This window comes from Serinus canaria, chromosome 10, assembly GCF_022539315.1.
Source record: "Serinus canaria isolate serCan28SL12 chromosome 10, serCan2020, whole genome shotgun sequence".
Classification (NCBI taxonomy): domain Eukaryota; kingdom Metazoa; phylum Chordata; class Aves; order Passeriformes; family Fringillidae; genus Serinus; species Serinus canaria.
This window is the reverse complement of record NC_066324.1, coordinates 13,675,946-13,699,018: the sequence shown is the minus strand read 5'-3', so window position 1 is coordinate 13,699,018 and position 23,073 is coordinate 13,675,946. Positions and strand designations below refer to the sequence as shown.

Here is a 23,073-nt window from a genome sequence, read left to right as displayed (position 1 = left end):
AATGAAGGCTGGATCTTACAGTTCCGGTCGTGTGTCAAATCCTCTGGTCTCCTGCTTACTATTTAAAAAGAACACCAACCTAATAGTAAATAAGAGTTGGAAATTAACTGGCAGTTGAAGAAGAATTACTCCTTATACTTGGGGGGCATTACTGCAGTGCAGTCATCACTAATAAAGCACTCAGTCTGCAGCACAGCCAGATGTGCCAGCCCCTGCTCTGTACCTATTTCAGGACTCCATCCTCAGCCACTCTGAGCTCCTGCAATTGCAAATGATGTCAAAGGGCGCTCTTTGGGGACTGGGCAAGACCACAACTGGATGCCTTCTGTTGGAGCCAATTATTCTGATGTAACAAAATTAAGGTTAATCCAAGACATTCTTTAGCTGACTCACTTTACAAGCCAAAACTGATCTGCAAGCTTGTTTCACCAAGTGAGGATGAAATGTACAGGCAAATTTTTTTTTTGTTTTCTTAATTTAAGTTTATTTCTAACAGACAAGCTTCTGTCAAATAATTAGATGATAAATTAGGTCTGTATTACATTTAAGTTACACAACTACATTAAACTACAGAAGATCAAGGAACTTCTGTCCATTTTGGAGAGTCGTTTTCCACTGTCCCCTATTTTAATAAAAACTGAGTTGATAAAATATTTATCGTAGCTTATTTAAAAGAAAAACTGAGATTTTTAGATACATTTTGGCACTCTCTGGATATATTTGACTGTGTCTGGCTTAGCAGTATCAGAAGGTTCCTCAAGTCTCAGAAAAAAATTGTCACTGCAGTTTCAGCCACTCACTTTACACCACATCAAGAGCAGAGGGGGAAAAAGTTTTCTTTTGTAGGACTAAATTTCAGTCTACCCTAGAACACGGTAGAACCTTAACAACATTCTTTAAATATTAAATCTCTGTAGGTACTGTGAAAAAATTCAAAAGTACTTATGCATCACTTCTTTCATTACTAAAAGTAACTGTGAACTTGTATAGAAAGCTGAAGTTGGATGTGCATTTGGAAAGTACCCCCTCCCCAAAGCCCCCAAACACACAGAGCTTATAGAAAGCAACCAGCTCTTTTTGATGTTTACTGCAGTGGTCCTGAAATTAATATAAATGGATGTGTGACGTGCGAATGGGAGAGCCTGGAACTAATTCTGTTTTATAGAATACAAACCCTTCAGCAATTGGGGTACCTAATTATTTTGATGATAGGTGAAATTTTGCCTTGATCACACAGTACCCAGCTGTGAATCTGTTTTATAACAGAAAATTTCACAGCATGTAACTGGTCTTTAAAATTACGCTGTAAACATGCAAACACATGGCACCACTAAAACAAGCATGTTTTTAAAAGCTCTTTTTCCTTTAAGCATTTTTGAGAAGGGTGGAATGAAAAGGAAGAAAAAGGGAAGTGAGCAATGCTACAAATAGATTTGTTTACTGTGTAATGCTTTTAGCATATTTCTGATCTATAAAAAGCTCAACTACATTTTTTCAGAACAGTTCACATTTTTAAAGAAACAAAAAGAGATGGATTGAATTATTTCACCCTTCTTGGGGATTAATCTGAAAGTAGTTTCCTTTTCATTGTTACTTACACTACAGCTGTGCTCAAACTCCTTTTCGTTTAGAAAAAAAGTTTAAATTTTGAGCCTGCGCACACTATGGTTCCACATTCCAACAGCTTCCTCCCAGTCCTCTGCCAGCATCTGCTATTGAAGACTAGTTCCAATTTACAATAAACAGCTTTTCCAGACCAGAACACTTGAAATTCAGTCCTTCTCAACTGCTTTTCCCATTCAATCTCCCTATTCACCATTTCAAGGAGAAAATGGTTCTGCCAATTATTACACATCTGGAAAAAATGCATGTATAAGCTGAAACGCTCTCAGCAGAAAGTTTCAGCTTTCTGCATATGGTCACAGCAGGATTTTATGGGCCACTGACCAGGCCAAAGTCTAAGTTTTCCCATCTTTTTTCCTCCCCCTCATTTCTGTCCACCCCCACTCCAACATTCTAATTGGAAACCCATAGCAGGTGCAAGCTGTCTGCCATATTTTCCTGCACAAGAATCTCAAGTGCTTTCTTCCTGATAAATATTAGTGTTGCAGACCAGCTCTGCCTCAGTAGGCTCTACAATAGTTTCAGTGCGTTAGCTGCAGTTGCTTTGCACAAACACACGCATGTTTTATAACATCATTACCATGGATGCTTGTCTGTTGGCTGTTACAAGGCTGGATGCTCCATAGTTTGAGTTCAGGCTTCCAATTGGCCCATTGTGGGATGGTCCCAACAAACTATGGATATCTCCATGGCCAGCTGACAGGCTTGTGGAAGGCCCCACAGCGTGGTTCCGCAGCACATGGATGGCATCATCCAGTCTGTCCAAGCGATCCTCCATCCGGGACTGCTGTGGGGTGCAAGAGGGACAGGAACACCCATTACTGAATAAATCCCCAGGCTCTCTCACCACAACAGAGTCTATCTCGGAGATATTAAAGATAGAAGATGAAATGTGGTATCAAAATAGTGTCAAAAGACTTTGAGAGCACCTACCAGCACTACAAACAAACAGGAAAAAGGAAAATATTATCTGGAGATTTTGTTCAAGATAGCATTCATTCCACAAATAGGTGGCAGCTTTGAAAGTGAAGCTTATTATAAGGTTAATGTTACTCAGCTGCTATTATATTGCATGAAAAGAAAAAAAGGAACTGCTACAAAATAGCTAATGCAGGACAAGAAAGAATGATCATAAAATCAGCCTCACCATGCTGGAAACAATTAAGAGAGGCAGTGGTTTTTTGAGAATCTGCATTACAAAAAAAACTGGACGAAACTTCAAGTTATCATTTTTTAAAATGGACCTTCAAACAGATTAGGTATTTCAGAAATAAAAGTGAGTTGGGTTACTGTCGAAGTCTGTCTTAAAATTACTTTCTTTTAATTATTTTCTTTTATTAAAAGGAATACCAAAAAAAACCCCAAAGCAAAACCAATTCTGACATTGCAGCTCTAGAAACTGAAATAGCAGGATGTTGGAGTCACAAGATGGGTCACACACTACACTAATTTAAGTTTTTAATGGGGAATCCGAAGGAAGCGTTAATTGAAACACAAAAAGGCACCATCTAAAGTGAAATAGTACCTCACAGACATCCTTTAAGAAGGACATTGCATCTTGCAAATGCTCGTGAAGTTGCTGTTCAACTCGATTTTTCTGGCAAAGTCAAGACAGAACAGGAAGCAAAGCACAGGTTAAGATTAATTCAAAAAAGAGGTGAGGAAACAGCTGATGTGCATGTCAGCAATAAATTGTTAGTCAAGTTAATGCAACAGAGATCTGATTATATTAAGGTAAGAAAAGGCTAATATTTAACACTGCAGTTATGTTAGGATTCTCAGATGTACATAACAATTATATTTAATTGCAAAAATATTGAAGAAAAGAAATCCGATTTAACTTATCATTTATTCTTGTTAGACAGAAAAAAAAAAGAAATTACATCTGTGGAAACTAGAAATATTAAGCAAGTAATCAAAACCTTCCCTCAAATTTTCCCTGTTTCCTTCCCAATACTGTATCGGAAATGTAAGAAGGAAGTCAGTAAGTGAAATCCTCTGCTGAATCCTCAAAAGAAGAAAATTTACAATGCTGTAGATTACTGCCTGTGTGTTTTTCTGTAAAATGTTTAATAAATGAACATTCCTGACAACAAATAATAATTACAAATAAAATGTATTAATACTTTAATAACAGTGTAATGCAAACAAGCCCTAGAAACAGCCATTTGAGGGAGAGAGGGGGAAGGACAAGTAAATGCGGAGGCATGAAGTCTTTATCTTTCTCCAGACTGAACTTTAGATAAGAATTAGCTATGGATTTGTGAAAAGGTACCAGAATCTCATAACAGCGCTTTAGCACCAGCTGTCCTCAGCACAGAAGCCTGATGCCCAAGGAACAGATGGTGAAAGACACACCCTGCACGTCTTATATTGTTCAACTGAACAGGCCATTTGTTAGCAAAGAATTCATTTGTAATGCTATCCTACTGTTTCCTTTAATGATATGCAGGACTTATACAAAACCAAGCCTTCAACTCCTAAGCAAAAAGTACTATGTTGCTTTCAACAATTCTTACCAAGGAGTGTAGAGAGTTTTCATAGCTGGGAGATGAGGGGGCTTGTCCTCCACTCCTCGACCACTGACTGGCACCTGTCAAAATTGTCTAGGTTAGTGCACAGATTTACACAGCAGAAGTGGGAAGCAGAGACTGTATTCCTCAACATAATTAAACCCAACATATTCTGCATAAAGGTAAGCTAACATATGGGTATACAAAGGAGGACAAATTCCTTCATTCTGCCTTACTGAGGGATAATTTTCATATACTGGCATCTGCAGGGTTAGATCACTGTCAGTGACAAAAGCGGTGACATCGTCTAAGTACTTCAACATTAAAAAGTGGACTAAGCACACACAAACCATACCAGAAATACCTGCTTCTGCCTGTGTCACCATAAAAGACCTGCTGAATTCTTCTTCAGATTCTGTTCAGTATATGAAGGTGCATTTTTTATATTGTAAAAACACACAACAAAAATATTTAAAGTCATCAAATAGGCACCAAGTTAAGGAGAACTGGAGAACTATTTCTATGGCACCTCTCTCCTAAACGCAAAAACTTCAAACTGGACCTAAAAGCTTTATCCAGTCTAGATGCATACCATACCATTTTAGATTTAGAAGAGTAAAAATATATCTAAGTCACTCCCATTTGGTACTTCAGATATACTTAAGGTAAATCACAGCAGAAGAATCATTGATTGTGCAACAAATTGACAATTAAATTCATATTACCTATGCACTTCAAGTTCAAAAACACAGCCATTCTAATCTGACATAAATATATCTAATTATCATGTAAATTTTTAAAATAATTAGATGTGAAATGCAATAACTAATAAAGCAGTACTTTTAACACAAAGCCTCGAGTAGTACAACATGCATTTTTCTCACCAACTAATAATGCATCTTTTATAAAGATACTACATGAAATTCTATGGCCATTAGAGACAGCTTCCTTTCAGCCATACAAATGTAATAATAAAGCAATTACATTAATAAATTATGGATATACAATCCAACGCAGCTCATTAAAGGAAGAGCCTGTGGGCTTGTTCTTTCAATAACAGCCAGAGCTGTGCGTCTGGAAAACTGGGAAAAGGTTTAATAACATTACAGTTCCTTTGTTCAGAGAGCTGCAAGTAGTTACCTTTTAAAGACAAGGTTTTATTTAACAAAAAGAGTACAGCTTGCATAGCTATTAAAATTATTAAAATACCTAAATATTTCCTTTCTAAATAAAAAATAATAAAAATCTCCTATTTCATGAAAGTCCAGAGCTGCTATAATTGTGCTGGAATTCTCTTTTAAAATACACAGAATTCAGTGAGTAAGTTTATAATTACCAACTTTCACTTCGCACAGCTACTCTGGGTCTGGACCTGCAGTCTCTGTCTGCATTGCTGTCACTCCTGAACTTGGGAATAATGCTTGGAGTCTCGCTTATTTTTGCATAACCATTAATGAAAAAACTATGAAGCATTTTGGTTCAGCATAATGTTCAAATTTTTCTTTGCTCAGAACTCCATTTTTAGAGAGAGGACTGTGGTCAGGAGCACTCCTGCTATCAGAACTAAGAGTACCACTCCCTGCAGCACAGCAGCAGCTCAGGATTAAGCAGGAAGGTGGCCAGGTGAGCAGCAAACAGACTGAAAAAGCCTGTGCGCCTCTTCCGTTTGTTTAGGGGCTTTAACTGAAGAAGGTCCTATTTCTATAGTGTAAGCCCAGAACAAAACTGTGACTGGGGCATCTCACCAAGGAGACAAAAAGAAAAGAAGGGAGGGAACAACCAACTCCTCCTGTGCGATGCCCAACCCAACTGCGACCTGCAGCTTTCAGTCACACCTCGGCACCGCCGGGGCTCTTCCCGAGTGGTGGCACTCTGCCTCCATGGCTGCAGGTTGCCAGATGGCACCGATTTCCTGCTTGCCTCATTCCACTCCCCCTCCTAGAAGTTTGTGCATGAAATCCACCAATTATGTTAAAAAGCATCCTGGCACCACAAGCCCTGCAATTAACAACTGCAGTTTTTAGGGCAGCACCAACACAGCAGCATTAAAAAACAAATAAGCCAGGCAAGTGTTAGGATTTACAGGGGTCACCGACAGCAATCACTGCAGTATTGTTCTTCCCCTAGTCTCCCCAACACTAATCCTCTGGCTCCCCTTTCAAACACACTCAGAGCTGCAGAAGGCTGGCTTTGCATCCTCAGAACCCGCCGAACCTCCTGAATGCCTCTGATCCTGCTGAAGGATTCTTAAAATACCGAGGCTCCCACCATTCAGATCCCTATATAAACTTCACATGCGTGTACACAATCATTAAAGCTATGCAAGATGCTCAGCTCTGGGCATGTTTATGTAAAATTAGAAATTAAATGAGGGCAGGGCAGGCAAGACACGCACTATTGTCTCACAATACTTGGGGGTTTTCATCAAGTTGTTCTCCAAGCTTTTACTTAACTGAATTAAAAAACGTCATTAATCCTCATTCAGCAACATAAGAGCCAAAGAGTCAGTCATGAGCTTATGAACCCCAAGGTCTCATGACGTTGGTATCTGTCAGTGCTCTCCCTGGTAAACAGAGCACTCCTACCCTAACTCACAATTAAAGCATGGGCAAATTATGACTTCAGCAATCTGTAATACTATGAATGCTAACTAAACAAATACCTAACTGCAAAAGGGGAAAATGACAACGAAGGCTAAAATGCTCCAAAATGTATTATTTCAGTACACATAAAACATTTGTTTTATCTGCAATAACTTTTTGGGTCAAGACAGAAAATGGCTACCAGGAGTATAAATAGCAATAAATGCAGTAGTAATTACTTCACATTGTGCTTCACCATGTTCTTAGTGACTCATCTGGGAATAAAGATAAAAGTCCAGATTCATAAATGAAGGTAATTAACTACTGGAGCAATTTACCAAAGGCTTGATAAATTCTATATCACTGGAAATAAAGGGGATGGGAGGGTATAAATGTGAAGCAGATGCTAAGTTTGAGCCTGAAAAGGATTTCAGTATTATTTGCTTACGTCTACTACTGTCTTAACCATCAGTATCCAGAGTAAGGAACATAAAGTGCAAATTTTGTACATTTCATACAGGTTGCAACAGGCAAAGACAACAACAGCAAATAAAAAACACAAATTTTATTGACCTCAAATTTGTATTCCAAACTCAGAAATTAGCTAGTGCTTTTATGCTTACAAAACGAGGTGCAGTATCTCATTAGGCAACTCGTGAAAAAAACCTCTTTGGGATCTTTATAATTTTAAATATTTGGAAATGTCAGAACTTCTTTCTTCCAGCCACAAAATATTTTCAATACTTGCTTTGATGTTAAAAAGAAAATAATAATAATTCTTGGTCTGATCTGCCTTTTCAGTACAACAGAATACACAAAATGTTTTTGTCAATTGTAATCACTAAATCAAAAATCCCATTAATCCCATCATTACTCAATTCAACATGGATTATTCAATAATAGAAAAGAAATGCCCAAAGCAGCTGCTCAGGTAAGCCATGTCAGATATTCATTAATCCATTACATCCACAGAAAACCAGAGCAGTGTCCATTAAACAGGAGTGAAGCATGAATGATGAGGCTTTGAGTGACACTGCATATAAAGATATGCCTATTCACAGCCATATGATTATGACTGCATTTTGCATGCAATACCTTTACTAATTTATTCATCTAGATTACAAAAGCATTCAGCTAAACTCATTTGGTATCCTTTTCACCTTAAGGTAATTTTATTGTTTTATAAAAAGCACAACACTTACAAAAAAGTGACCAATGGCCAGAAGCCTGCAGGGATATATTAAACAACAGAGAACATGGAAACAGACTGTTGTATAAATGTTAAATAATTTAACAAATTGCACTATAGGAAAGAACAGGGTTAAAGTTACATCATCTTACTTGTAATTCTAGTTCTTTGTTAAACAACAAATTTAAGTCAATGGAGCTTTCACAGTCCTCTCTATATGGAGAACAGCTGTTCAACTTTTACTAGACAGCTGAGGCCACAGTGTCTGTGAAAGCTGCACTACCACTAATAGCTGTAGGCAGCTGCCCACAGTTCATCTCCACACTGGAATGCTTCTTCCCACATTCACACTACAAACACACAAAGCACAGGTGACAGAGGTGGCTGCAATACACAGCATTTATTTTAAAAAATAAATGCCAGGAATTCTTCTCCCATAGAATGAAAACATTCATGAAATATATGAATGAAAAGCTATCTTGTGTACAAGTTGGATAGTCTCATAGCCTACTATATTTTCATTAGAGGGAACACACATCTGCTGTGTTTGTCACTGAAAGCTGACGCAGAGCTTTAACATATAGCTTTAAAAAAACCCAAATCCAATCAGTCTTCTTTCTCTCAAACAGTGCAAACCCGTACAGATATCTTTATAGCCCTCATATGTATGGTCAGTTAATGCTTCCAAACATTATTTTTTAATTAGCTAATTTTCAAAGCAAGTTGCCAGGACTCAAGTGAATGCCCCCTAACAAAATGTCTATGAACCTGGATTTATAAATCTCCTTTTGTACAATGGAAAAACAGCCAAAATGCACAAGCAGTTATGCAAGGGAGTTAATGCTGATTGCACTGTGATTCCCAACAGGACACTTCCAAAAGCACAAACAAGGTATTGACAAATGGCCAGTCTGTACCTGTAAGAGGCGATGGTGACCCAACTGGTGTTGATGGATTCGATGGAAAACTACTGCTGGTATGATCAGGAGAATAAATCTGATGACAGACAAAGAGATTATATATCAATATATGTTGTAATACACAAGAAAAAAAGCTGTTAGGATTCTTTTTCATGTTTTAATTGTCACTCTTGATTCTGGATTGATAAAAAATGTAATTTGATCCTTCAATCATAGCTCTGCTTTATTACCCTCAAGGCTCTAAAAATGTCCAAAGAACTTTCATTTTCAAGCAGCTGTCCAAATAAGCACAGTCTGTATTTCATAGTGACACAAGTATAACTGACCTTCCTGCTCATTTAAGAGCAGCAGAAATTACAGCCTTTTTGTCTCTGCAGGGGAACGATTCACGTAAGAGTTCACAGTACACAGCTAATTATATCAAACAAAACTTCTGGAAAATGCCAATGAATAATGACTTTCCAAACTTTAGAGAGAGATTTTAGCAGTCAACACGTTATCTGCTAAAAATTAATCCTTCACAAACACCAAGAAAGCATTCAGGCTCTCTTATTATTGGTACCTACCAAACATAAAAACCTTGAAATTTTCTTCCTTTTGCAATGTATTGCAGCACGTAACATACTTCTCTCATTTCAGTATCAATTGGACTCTTGAGATACTAAACTTACAACAATTATTTTCTTGCTAATAATGAAATTAAAAACTATTGGTAAAAATAGAAGACATAATGCTTAAAGCTTTAATTAAAGATTAAATTCTCAAGACACTGGGAAAATTCATTTTATGAAGGGAATGTAATAGATTTTGAGGCTGACTATGGACTTCAGAACATATTTTTATAGGTCATCAGTTCAAACCTGTTTTACTTGAGCAGAGACCAGGATTTGTTAGTCATCAGATGGCAGTTAAAAAAATCTTCACTGGCAGTGTGGTTGATGTCTCTTCACACAGACAATATGACATTTCAGCATTTAGCTGACAATAACTTCATTAAGTTCCATATTGTATTTTCTGAACTGACAAAACCAGGACCTGATAGACCACATGCTCCTTCCTGGTATATCGTACTTTTCCATTAGAAAAGACCATCAGTTCCCTAATGGAAATGCTTCCTCCTTTTCATACATGCTAGGAAGGAAATATATTTAGAACAAACTACCTCATACTACCGGAGGAAATTCATGCATTGTACATCAGCATAAAAATAAATCTTGGGTGTCAGTATAAGAACTGCAGAGAGTTTCAGAAAGATAAGATACAGAAAATTAAAATAAAGTCAAAGGCCACAAAGTTTTCTTTGAAACTGCTCATTTTCCACAGGCGTACCTGCCAATTTTATTTTGCTGTATTTTATAACAGGGAAAATCTACAGCACAGCCAAGCCCCAACTAAAATATGAGGTCAGAATTCATTCTGCATGCAGTCCCTGGCTGCTGTGCTGTTAAATGACCAATGATGAACAACCCTGACACCTTCTGCCAGGCTTAAACGGTAACATGACTCATTTTACTGCAACAAATGAGACTCCTCCTCCTATCAGTCATGGTCCATTCCAATCGGTGGGGTGCCAATATGCCAGGGTCTAATGAAAAGGCTCTTAGACAAAAGCTGCACAATTGAGAGCCTGCAGAGCCAAACCTCGGAGCTGTTAGTCCAATTTTTTAAACACTACAGTGTACATTTCAGTTAGGCTTTGTTATGTTAATGTTATTGAGTCTAAAGCAACAAAGAAACTTAATTCATGAATTACTTTTAGAAGTCAACTTCCCTACATTTTCTTTTCTTTTGTGGAGGGACCAGTGGCTATTTAACTACCGAGACGGTACAAAGGCCTTTACCCTAGTGCTGAGGTAGGAATCAAAACATAAGTTATCACAAAGAGGTCTGATATAATCAACAAAGTTAAACAGTCCTCCTGTTTGATCTCCTCTAAATTAAAGACCAAGTGTTTTGATTTGGCATTAGGCAATGAAATAAACCAGATGTTTCTCCTGCCATATAACCCTCCATGGGCACAATCTTAAAGGGTTATTGTTTGGCAAATGTTCAGGGAAACACATTAGAAATGACACGAATACCCAGATTTTCTTTTCTTTCTATCTATACTAGTTCATTATCCAAACTAATGCATAATCCACAGGGCTTTGGGAACTTTGTGTAAATACTTTCATGTACAATTCTCTTTCTTGCCTACCCTGAGATTAAGACCACAATTATCCAGGCTTAAACCTAAAATAAAAGAACCTTTGCAAATGTATTATCTGGCCTTACATGTTTAATCACATACTATTCTGTATGGTCTTTAATACCTAAACTGAAGAACAAATGTCGTATCCTCTGATGTTTCACACATGAAAGGCCTATTGTGAGATGTACATCAACAGAATTTTAGAACTAGAAATTCCTCTCAACAGTTGCAGCAGCAGCATTTAAAGCCAAAACAGAAAGGAACACAGTGGCATCTTGGGGTGGGGGGGAAGGCACAACAACCACAGTATTTGAATAAAACTTTGTTCAAACAGAAAAATATTCTTGATTTCCTAGCTGTCAAAATTCATGTGTGTCAGCTTCACCTGCAGGAGAGCCCAGCTCCCTCCTCGCCCAGCCGCAGCCATGCTCTCGCTGAGGGAGTGCAGGGAGTGTGCTGGGTGCGTGTGGTGCGGGGTGCGGGGGAAGCAGATGGATGAGGCGAGGGATTTGAAGTGTGCAGACTATGGCATGCACTGATAGAGCAGATGGAATGCATCACCATCAGCTATGACAGAAATGATTTATGGAATGACCTGGCTGCTCCTGCCAAGCAACAACACGGGATGACAGAAACAAGTTTCTATGACAACCAGAGCCCACCCACCAGTTAGATTAAACATTTCTGCCCTGACTTCCACTCGCAATATATTTAGTTTTTCCTCAAAACATCAGCCTGGCTTTCTCAGCTAGTGACTTGGACAAAAATACCTGAAAGGATGAGAAAATCATTTAGAAAAGGAGAGCAGTGGAAAATGTCACAAAGTCCTGCAGGTCTAACTGGCCAGCGTGTCAGACTTAACAACGAAATCTTGTTCCGGCTGCAGAACGGCAGACACCCAAATACATCTGCAGAGCAATGAACAGCCTGGAGTATGTGAGCACTGCCATTTCTAGGAGGCAAAACGATCCCAGCTCTTTTCTGACAGGTCTCAAACAGACCAAAAGAGAGCGTTAACTGCCCTCCAGACTCCCAAACTGTTATCTACTTGCTGAATCCCTGAAAGCAACAGGGACATTTTTCTCCTCAAAGCCAGTAGGTCAGAGTTCTCCTTCCCAAAATGGACGTTACAGACATTATCAGATCTGGTAATCTTTTAACATGTGACCCTCTGAGGGATGTGAGGGTAACAGGACCTGCATGAATATGCACATTTGCATTCACTGGTATGAGGTGAGGGATGCAGAACCCAACACAAGGACGGTCATTTAGGGCTGCAAAGTTTGCTCCATACAAGAAATACAAAGTGCTTCCTCAGCCACATTCCCAATTCTGAAATTTCTGCTGCTGTGTATCAATTACTCTTTTATAAAGAGTACACTGGATTGTGCTAATGAAAAAATAATTACTGTATGCATGCATATGGAAACAGAACTTACAGTAGATTGAAGATACTTGCCATGTTTCACATCATTCCAACAGGAGTTTAAAGTTTAAATTTATGCATACACAACATTCTAAAAGCTGTTCCATAGGTTATAGCTATACAATACAGCATTCAAAACCTCTCAGTTTTGTAAGGCCACTAAAAAAAAAAATTTAAACCTTGAGGCAGGATCTGCCCTAAGACTAATGTTAAAAATATTTGACTTTATCTAAAACCCTACAGAAAAATAATTAAAATCAACTTTTAGTTATTATCTTTTACTTTGTCTAACCAGCTTTTTAAAACAGATCTGCCTCAAATCTTTTAATCACCTGAAGAAAAAGGAATTCAGAATGAGTCTTCTTCAAATAAAAGCATTTTCACTTGCATTTAAAAAGGACATTTTTCTAGTATAAGAAATTGCCTCATAGTACATTGTTTTGACTTCATATGTGAAAATTTTTGATTTGATGTTATCAAATGAATGACACATAAATAATGGATTAAAATATGTTTCAGATCAGAATATTCTAACTGCTACTTACAGATGCCAGTGCCTTTCCAAGTGCATCACCTGTCTGTGAGCTTCCAGCACCATTTCCTCTGTTCCCTGTAATGTGGAAAGTAAACCCAACACTTATTTTTAAAGCTGAAATTTTATTTACTTTTATTATTTTATTCATCACATAGAGTTGAGCAACCACTTTTTAAATGGATTTTCTGAGGAAGTCAGTGTCAATAGAATCAGTTCTCATTAGACTTAAAAATTTAATTAAAACAATTAGATTTACATTTAGATGCTCTCCTCTTAAAAGTCAAACACAGTACCACCGTGATAACTTAAGGACCAGCAAGTGAAATCAGCTAGAAAAAGACAAATTATTTTCTAGGATCATAAGTCTAATTTTAATGAAATATGAAAAATAAAATAAAAATCATAAAAATACACTATTGCAGTTTATTTCTAAACTGCTATCACTGAATTGCTGCACGTTTAATTAATTCTTAAAGCCAAATTCACAGAACAGTTCCTTGTGTGTCGCCTTGCTCCCGCTGCTCTAATTCCCTGTGTTGTACTCCCATCTTCAGTTTAAAAAGTCCTGAAAAGCTCTGATGCACCAAGCTTTCTGTCACCCCTGCTCTCAGTTGCATGTCAGCAGCTTTGCGTGCCCTTTTGCTCTACACACCATTAAGCCAAGAGGAAGTCTGAAGCCCTGCCAATTGGAAACACAGAGAGGAACTGAATCCTCAGAAATATCTGCTTTGCTGTAGAAGACAGACCCTTTAAAAGCAAATCTTCTTTCTCCAATTATCAACTTCTAAAGCCAAAAAATGTATTGAATGTGAATGTAAGCCATTCACATCAGAAATCTAAATAATGCAACGCTCACTGTTTCCAAGTTTGTGACAAACTTGGATTTTCCAGCCTGAATTTCCCATGAAGATTCACTAACTGGGTTCTGTTTAAAGATTTTGGTCTAAAACATGTTCTAAAATCAAAGCTAACATAGTCACCCTAACTAAATTCCACTCCCTTAAAATGAAGCTAAGTGCAAATCCTATCAAACTGACAAGGAGCATCTACAAGCATTTAACTTCTACAGCTGTACCTCAAGATGAGCAAATATGTGCAAGGAACAGATGATCATCCTGTATTTCTTGCTTCCTAGGTGAGCACAGAGGAGACTAAACCAGCCACCATCCTGGCTACTCTGTAATCTCTAAAACTGTTAAGAGAAGAATTTACGATGCCCTTTATCAACCTCCCCTAAGAAGCAGCCTTCCTGCCTTTCTCCAGAGCAGCTCTGCAAACTTCAGTGCCAGAACTGCCTACATGGACACGCACATGTACTGAATTACGGAGGGACAGTGGCCGTTCAGTCACACACATCCAGTCCCTGAGCACAGGCTTGACTGCGAAAGAAAATAAATGGAAAGTCTTAAGCTGACTGAAAAACAATTTGCCTTATGTCAGCCATACTGAGGACAGAAATATCACAGTGGGGAATTTTTCCTGATCTACAAGCATGCCATAAATGAAATCTTACTAATTTTGTGCGTCATGCAGCCCTAAATTTCATTTTCTTGTAAAATGAAAAAAAAACATCAGGAAGAACATTTTACCCAGAATATTATCTGATCCATTGACAGGTGGAGTGTGTGAGGCAGCTACATAAGGTGAACTGCTGGTACTGCCACGATGGAAGCTGGACATTGGAGGAAGACTGGCATTTATATCTGTAGGTGAGACCGAATGTGGGGGATAGCTCTGGAGAGAAGAGAAGCAGACATAAGACATTAAGTAGTCCTTAAATAAATGTTGATATTTTAAGATACCAAACATGTAACACCCAGCTCTTTATTACAGAAGAAAGGGACTCATCCAACCTCTGAACGGACCACTACACGGCCACAGATTTTTATTTATACAACAGACATAACTAAAAGGATATAATTAATAATACACAAAGTTTGTGATTCCTAACTGGTTTTTTAACTGACATACATGAGCAGCAAAGGAGAAGTTAATTCTCCTAAGTTAGATCTCCATACAGGACTATAAACAGATTAATGTGTGCTGAGTCTTACCAAACGGTCATGTGAGTGCAGGCTGCCGTAGCTGCCGGACTGGGACATGTGGGAAGAGGAGCCTCCAAGCATCCCACCATAGCCAGGCTGGCTCATGCCATTGGATGAACTCCAGAGGTCAGAAGAATTGTGGGTCCCATCTTTTTTTGTAGTATTTTTTCAGTAGAAAAGAAAACAAGAAAAACACATTTAATGAAGAATACTAATTTCTCAGTTCCTTGACAAGATTATTTTAAACAAATACAGAATTCAGTTACTGAGACTAATATCAGTGGCGAAATGGTGACCAGTTTATACTGCATCTTCTATTTTCATACCACCACACTGTTGCTATATTTATTTTTAAAAAACCAAAGAAACAACAGAGGCTTTATAGCTGAAATATAATCCAACCACAGCTGAGAAAATACCACGCACTTCTGCTAATTACACAGACCTTCAGTAAGGCCAGATTTAAATCAAGAGTGTTGATAAAAAGTCCAGACTGAATGAAATAATAAAAAAGGAGGTGGAGGGATAAGAAGTTTGGCCAAGAAGAACTCACCATAAACATACACTGCAAAACATCTATTTACCTAAACCAAGCAATTTATAGTCTAAGATACCCTAGCACCACAAAAACATAAAAACATTTCAAAATAGCAGATTTAAGTAGCTGAAATGACTACATTACATAAGCCTCAGCCTGAGTGTCAGTGCAGTTTCCCTTCTGTAGCACAAACTGAAGTGCTCTGTGAATTCCCGTACTGAGACACTGAGCGCTCAATGTGCTCCAAACCCTCACCAGACTGCAGCACAAGCTAATTGTGTGACGTGAGGCTGAGGAAATGGATTCTGCTCTTGTTTCGTTCAGTGCAACCCCCTTTTTTCTGGCATGTTGGATATACAAGCATTTGAGAACATAAGACTGTTAGCTGATATTGTACAGTCAAATTCCAGAAGAGTCAATAAGCCCCCACCTCATTTTTCTCTATCACTCCAGTGTGCTGCTCTGAAGCCCCTACAAATCAAAGGATGGGAATTCTGTCCATCTGGCCTGGTGTGTAATCCTTTTAGATTTCAGTCAGCAATTAATGTCATGAGAAAAACTTTACATCAACAGACAGTTCCCTTCATCTAACTGTTTCAAAAGTATATAAAACTTAACCATAGGCTCTAGCACAATATGCTCTCTTTACGCCTCTCCCTTCACCCAGTAAAACGGCATCTGACTGCAGATTTCTGCCTAAAGGACAAGTGACATTTTACCCACCTTGCATAAAGAAAGTGCTAGCAAACATACTGCTTGGTGGCTTAGGAGATGGGTAACTTGGAGATTCTCTGTTGAAATCATCAGAACTCGGGGATGGTGCATACACCTACATATTGGAGGGCAATAAAAGCAGGTTAGCAATAACTGGGTGTCGTGCATAAAAAAAACCACAACAGCATACAGATATAGAGAGAGAAAGCACAAATAAAAAAAGAACAGTGTAGCAAGCCGCAGCATTTGTTGCCCTTGTTTTATTTGCTTTTTAGCAAGTTGCCACAGTACAGAGGAACTACAGTAGAATGATCCTAACAACACACTTTCTGGTGTGCCAACTCAGCCAGGTGGCCTGATAAAAGCCTGAATGCTGATTTTGCTTTCTAAGTACATGACTCGCACAGACTTGTTGCTCAAGATAAAAAAGCAAGATAAAACAACTGGGCCCTAAACGAATTTTATTTTAAAACAACTGTATGCCTATTTGAATATTTAATTAGCTGGCATCCCAACAATCAGAAAGAAAAGAACATCCAGTGACAAATGGAAAGGTTTTAATGCAGCCGTTTTATCATCCATTCAGAAACTCGCACACCTTTGGAGAGCCATCAGAAATACACGCGTGCATGTCCTCAGGAATAACCATAAAACTGCAACAGCAAGCACATAATTTTCACACTGGCCTAGCATTAAAGAAAAGCAATACTATTGTTTTCTCAGTGTTAACACACCAGAGGAATGCCCGTTCTCAACTTGTGAGCAACAAATATTCTTTTCAAGTTAAAAACTTAAGATGCCAAATAAACATAATGACTCAAAGTCTTTCACTGCAGCAACTCTGAGAAGAAATATAAAGTGTATTCAGGAATAAATTCAGTAAAATGAACAAGGCCCAGTATTCACAGAGTCAAGGACTTTATCCATAATTAGTTCTATACTGAATATTGCAATGATTAGAGTGTGTTAGAAGATAAATTAAATAAAAAGCAAATGAACATACATGACAGCAAAAAATACAAAAAATGTAACATCGAAACTAGAGCATCTTTTTCCTATCAAGTAAAAACTGCTGTATTTTTAACTGTTTATCTTATTTGTTAAATACAGATGACTTCATAAATACATATATGATGAATAATTTCACAACTTTAAAGCTTATATAATGCAACTTAAAAAGTGCACTGTGCCCTAACATTCAAAAGTGATTATTTTGATCCCCTCCTATGCACGTACAGACACACATATGTTTCTACGGCATCCACAACTCTCCCTGCTCTTTCTGAGATGTTGTTTACCAAGCAAGAAAAGGGCCAGGAAAACCAAGCCAACCAACAAAAAAGCCTAAGTTCCCCTAAAAAAAGAATCATTGTCCTCCCAGAGGCTGACTGTTCTGATAGGGACATTGAGGATAGTGAAGTGGGCAAGTCCCGCTCCATTTGCATCCCAATCCCCCTCCTCCCGCTGCCGAAGGCTTTTGCAGCCCTGCTGTTGTGGGAACAAATGGCCGGGATGTGCCAGAGCCAGTGCCTCTGACATCACCCGCACCCAGGCACTGCGCTCTCGGCCTCGGCCTCGCTTCACAGCGGCACCATTGCAGCAAAATCTCTGCAATTCCACAATGGTGGAACCGGGACAGGGGCACGGGTACAGGGCACAGCTGTCGGGATGAGCCCTGTAATGAAAAGGGCAGCAGGTAAACAGACACCTGGTTAGGAGAAGTCAAGTGGAAAACTCAAAACTTTAAGTTACGTGCTTGTTTACCATTGGTTTTTATTGAAAACAAATGAATTTTTTTTCGGAAAGAAAGCTTTTCATAAAGCTGCTCAATATTTTACTCGAAATTTTTCAGTTTATGGAACAGAGGTAAAATAGAGAAGCTTACCAGACCTGAGTGACAGAATGACAATACATCCTGAGCAATGTTCGCAGTACATATGTATTTACTCTATATGATGAATGCATGTATATTCCATGCCTGGGACATATTTTAACAGAAATGTCACTCTGTCAAATTGTAAATACTCGCACTCGTAAGACTGCAAACATATTAGGTAAAACTGGGTTTAATTTACAAGTTCTCTGTTGTGCAGAATAACACAGCATATGCTATAGCTGATGGATAATCTATCACTGTCACAGGACAGCAGTGGAAACAAAGCTTTATGACATTTAGCACTGCCATGGAGATGTACACTGATTAATGCGAAGTCACCTACAGTGACGAGTTCTACTTCTTTTAAACTGCAACGTTATCTATGAGATTTGTAAATACAAGCTTCAGACAAATTTTAACATTTTACATAATTGGGTGATTTATAAAAACTGATTAAACACTATCTCAAAAGGGGAATTAAAAACTCCTACAAATGTATAATTTACAAATATGTATGTACAAGCCATTAACATAATAAAAATGTTATGAATTATATAAACGTAAAAGAGGCCCTTCCAAACAGCTACATGAAAGTCTTAGCACAGACACATAACTTCATATAGTTCCTGCTTGTTTTGGTATCTTAACTATAGCTTGCAAAAACATAGCTGCAATGTTATGAAGCTGCACTTGTGCCAGTCTAGATTTTTCAGATCAAAGGGTTCCTGCGGCAAAACACAACTGATGTGGTCTCAAAGACTTCATTAACTCCAGATGTGGGGAAATAGCCAGCCAATTCCACAAAAGGAGCGAGTCTCTTTTAGTTACAATCAGAACTACCCACAAATTAAAACCAGGCCTCTGATGTCATCTGATCACCTGCAGATGAGCGCCGGGTTTTTTCTGGTTAATGACCTAATCATAATTTTTGTGCTGCGTTACTACAAACAAAATTTAAAAGCAAAGGAGAAATTTTACTAAAATTAACCCAAAGTCTATGAGATGCAAAATACAAAGGTTTTAAATAAGAAAGCTGAAAAACAGGATAAAATTTTATTTTTAAGTGGGGAATGCATCAGGGCAAGTGGCCTGTTCACTCTGAAAGGTCCACAAGCAGTGGGACCCCTACCCAGCCAAACGTACCCCGTGGCTGCTGGCATGGCTGTGCAGAGGCTCCCCAGTAGGACTTGGTGTCCTACTTAAAGGGCTTTCTCTTCTGCAACAGCTGAGTAAGGCAGTTAAAAATATGACGTGGCTGCTCAAGACGGCCTCTTTTAGCTATTAAACTGATAACACTGACATCCAGGAGGCATCAAACCAGTTTTTCCTGGCTGACATTCCCACTAAGACAAGGAAGGAATACTGTTAAAAGGTCAGCCTGTTTGCAGTCTCCTTGAAGAGGGCTGTCTCCAGCAGGTAGAAGAGGAGCCCATCTTTAATCCCCTCAATAGCACTGTGCCCAAAGGCACCGAACGTGCCTCCATGCTGACAAGCAAAACACTCTCCCATTATGAATGGGAAATTCCCTCCCGATAAACGCAAGCCAAAACCAGTTTTTTTACATGACTTATCAAGTCTTGGACCCGACTTTTTTGGAGCTGTGCTAATATATACATCAATAGTAATGCTGCAGTGCTCCTGAAGGGTTGATAGCCTCCGCTGAGGCAAGCAGGACAAACGGGTTGCAGAGGATGTCAGGTCAGAGACCCACATCAGTCTCTCCTGAACCCTGAATTGGTTTACATCTCTCCAGCAGGAAAAGAAGGATGACAACTCAAGATTTCTTTATCTGGGGTGGTGGTGGGGCCTGACTTCAGAGCTGAGAGACATTAGCTGTATGACATCAGATTTTTGTTTTCGTTTTGGTTAAAAAAATTGTTTGATTTTTTTTAACCAAAACATCATCCCAATTCTGAAGTCTGCCTTGGTGATTACCACAGGTAATGAACACAACCGTGAAACTTATATGAAATATAAGTGAGTAATATTTGAAATGTTTTAGATATATTATGGACCTAATATATCTAAAACATTTCAAATATTACTCACTGTTGCTTCTGTTTACTGGTACAAGTGCCAATAACTTCAACAGTAATTTGAAGATCTGGGTTTACCAAATTTTATGCTATGTAAAACTTCCAAGTCTTGTTCTATAAATGCATTTAATAAATATAACACTTGGAGTCCTGTTGGCATCCATCCTCTCAGGCAATTTTCCTGTTTCAAATTCTTAAATATTTATCAATGTTTAATATTAATGTTAAAAGCAGATTAAAAAACCAGCAATGAAGCAACTTAAACCTACTTCCGATGAGCTCATGCTATCTCAAGACCAAGGCTCCCATCACACACACTGTTTATGAAATTATGAATTATGTTACTCATTTAAGCATAGTTATTAGCAATTCTTGGAAGTTCAGGAAAATATTTGTCAAGCTGCTTGAGACAGAATTTTCTGAAACCAGTAAAGATGAATAACCTATTCTGTAGCTTGTAAACTCTGCTAAGTAGCCTATCTGCATTCCATCAGCATCAGTCATGCAAGTGTGCACTGATGAATGATTTGTACATGTGGCAGAACTTTACAGAGTATTATCTGCAGGTTTTGCAGCAAAAGCTAATTTTGCTGAAAGGCAGTTCTAGGAAAAGGAAACTTGTTTCCATGTTTATTGTATTTCTGACAAAATCATATACTAAAACTTCAGGAATGTAGAATATTAATTACAGTTTTCCATGCTCCTCTTTACAGCAAGACAGAAGCTTCAAAAAAAAAAAAAAAAAAAAAAAACAAACCCCAACCAAACCCAAGATCCAGTCTAAATTCTTTTCTAACTGGTATTTAAACAAGATGATAAAATGAAGAGCCCTAGTGTACTAAGTCAGTATCACCACATCCTCAAACATACTTTTGATTCCAATATCAGGTGTAAAGGTCCATGTACTTAAAAAAACCTTCTCACTATCCAAAATGAAAATGAAAGACTCCTTTAAGAGAACAGTCCTGTCTACAAATGAAATAATATTTTTTAAGGATGGTATAAAATCCAAACTTTTTAGAGTAGCTAAACTGAATTCCATCTTAAATAAATGTTTATGCAGTTTAGGCATGCTATACATGCCTATTTGGGTATTTTTGAAATGCAGAATCCCACTGTAACGATACATAGCACAAGCATTTCCTAGCTCCTTCCCTAGGGAATGACAATTTCAAAGTCATGATAAAAAGCAAGAGACAAACTTAGCAAAAATCTCAAATTCAGTATAGAGAAACCCTTTGGCCTGGTCTGTTTTTATATTATTAGTAGTTTTTATTTTTATTGTAGTGAGAACTAGAGAGGGAAAGAAAAAGAAGGTAAGGCAGCAAAAACAACATTAGGAAGAAATATGTGTTTATATAGTGCTTGAAGATTCTTTTTATATTTTATTTCCTAAGCAAAATTTCTTCACCACACTCTTCAAATCATGCTGTCACTAAGGGACACATGCAACTATGTCTTCAAAAATTCCTGATTGAATTCAGATTTTCAGGAAACGAAAACCAGAACACTTGAACTACTCTGCCTGTTTCTTAACCTGTTCCCCGTATTTCAGAAGGCCGCTCGAGCTGCGGGAGGAATCCCCAGCACCAGCAGTGCCCTCAGAAACACGCAGCATGGATACAGGCCATCTTTTCAGTTTGTCCCTCTGTTCTCTGAAGCCACTCTCTAGTTCTGCACCTCCAGCACAGACTATTGTATTTCTCCAGCCAGACCTTGCTGTGCACGTGCTAATGGGAGCCAAGGCAGGGAGCAAACGGGGCGTGCTCCTCCTTGGAGTGTGTTTTGAGAAACACAGATCTGCCCATACAGCACCTGAGCCCTTCCCTGGCTGCTGTCATGTGCCCAAGGAAATGGACATAACCTTCCCTTTAAAGCATTAATAAAGCTTGTTGCAGACAAGACACCCTTCTGGCAGGGGACCACTGTTCAGCAGATTGGCAGTTCAACCCAATGGAGTGGAGCAGGGAAAACTCTCCTGGGCTGATGAATTGTAACTCATCGTTTTTCAGTGGGATGGGGAGGGGAAAGAAAAGAGCGAAAAACAGAAAGAAATAAAAATCCAGCTGACCAGTGTTTACTATCTCTCTTTATTCAATGTCCACAGCCGCGTACCCCTAGAGATTTTCCAGATGATCTTATATTTGTCCTGACTCACAAATGTTAGCTTTGACCTTGTGTAAGTTGCTGTGGGCAGCATATGGTACAGAACAGCTTTAATTGTACCTTCCTCCCTGTGTACTAGATGGCCCAATACTAATAAAAGCAAAACTGAATCTTAGCACCTGGTTGCTCCAAAATTTACAAACCGAAAACATTTTACATGGACGTTAGAAGCCTTAGTACATCACTGACTGCAGAACAGGCAGAGCGAGGCACGCTGCTGTGTCAGCTGAGCATCACGCAGGATCATCAACGTGCCGCTCTGCCCCAACGCTCAGGGACGGCCGCAGGACCGGCAATTGCTGCCCTAAAAACCCCCAAACACGCCCAACTCTCCCCACACTCTGTGTATTTGTTCATCTATACATATGCTCATCAGCAACATGCTTATAAAAAGCTTTTTGCACTCTCAAAATTCTCAAGGAAAAGAGTATTTTTTTCAAAAAATATCCCAATATAAGCTAGCTCACCAAAAAGCAAATCACAACATACTGCATATATGCAAAATACCTATATCTCCTGACTTTTTTTTGGTCCTTTTTAAATAGGCATTGTAGAAATCTACTGTAAAAGATGCAGGTTCTCCACCTTGGAGAAGGGCTCAATCTCAGCCTATGATGAGAAAAATAAATATTTATTTAATAATAAAATATACTTGTAAATAGACTGGTATATTAAATCAACCCATAAAATGCACAAAATAAAACAATAAAGTGAATATA

General features: G+C 38.4%; 1 protein-coding gene across 13 annotated transcripts in view; it reads right to left on the bottom strand.

Moving 5' to 3' along the window:
• Window positions 1-23,073, bottom strand: part of TCF12 (transcription factor 12) — a 159,433-nt gene that overhangs the window by 13,515 nt on the left and 122,845 nt on the right. For 6 of the 13 annotated variants that reach the window (XM_018913819.3, XM_018913816.3, XM_050978728.1 and 3 more), the window contains 8 exons: window positions 16,286-16,391; window positions 15,034-15,173; window positions 14,569-14,713; window positions 12,990-13,054; window positions 8,825-8,903; window positions 4,143-4,216; window positions 3,149-3,220; window positions 2,204-2,410 (listed from right to left, as the gene is read on the bottom strand). In XM_018913819.3, the coding sequence (XP_018769364.3) occupies window positions 2,204-2,410; window positions 3,149-3,220; window positions 4,143-4,216; window positions 8,825-8,903; window positions 12,990-13,054; window positions 14,569-14,713; window positions 15,034-15,173; window positions 16,286-16,391 (888 nt within the window). Of the gene's footprint in view, window positions 1-2,203; window positions 2,411-3,148; window positions 3,221-4,142; window positions 4,217-8,824; window positions 8,904-12,989; window positions 13,055-14,568; window positions 14,714-15,033; window positions 15,174-16,285; window positions 16,392-22,861; window positions 22,887-23,073 lie in introns of those variants that run through there. The other 7 variants (XM_018913820.3, XM_018913822.3, XM_030228544.2 and 4 more) reach the window with 4 other exon arrangements.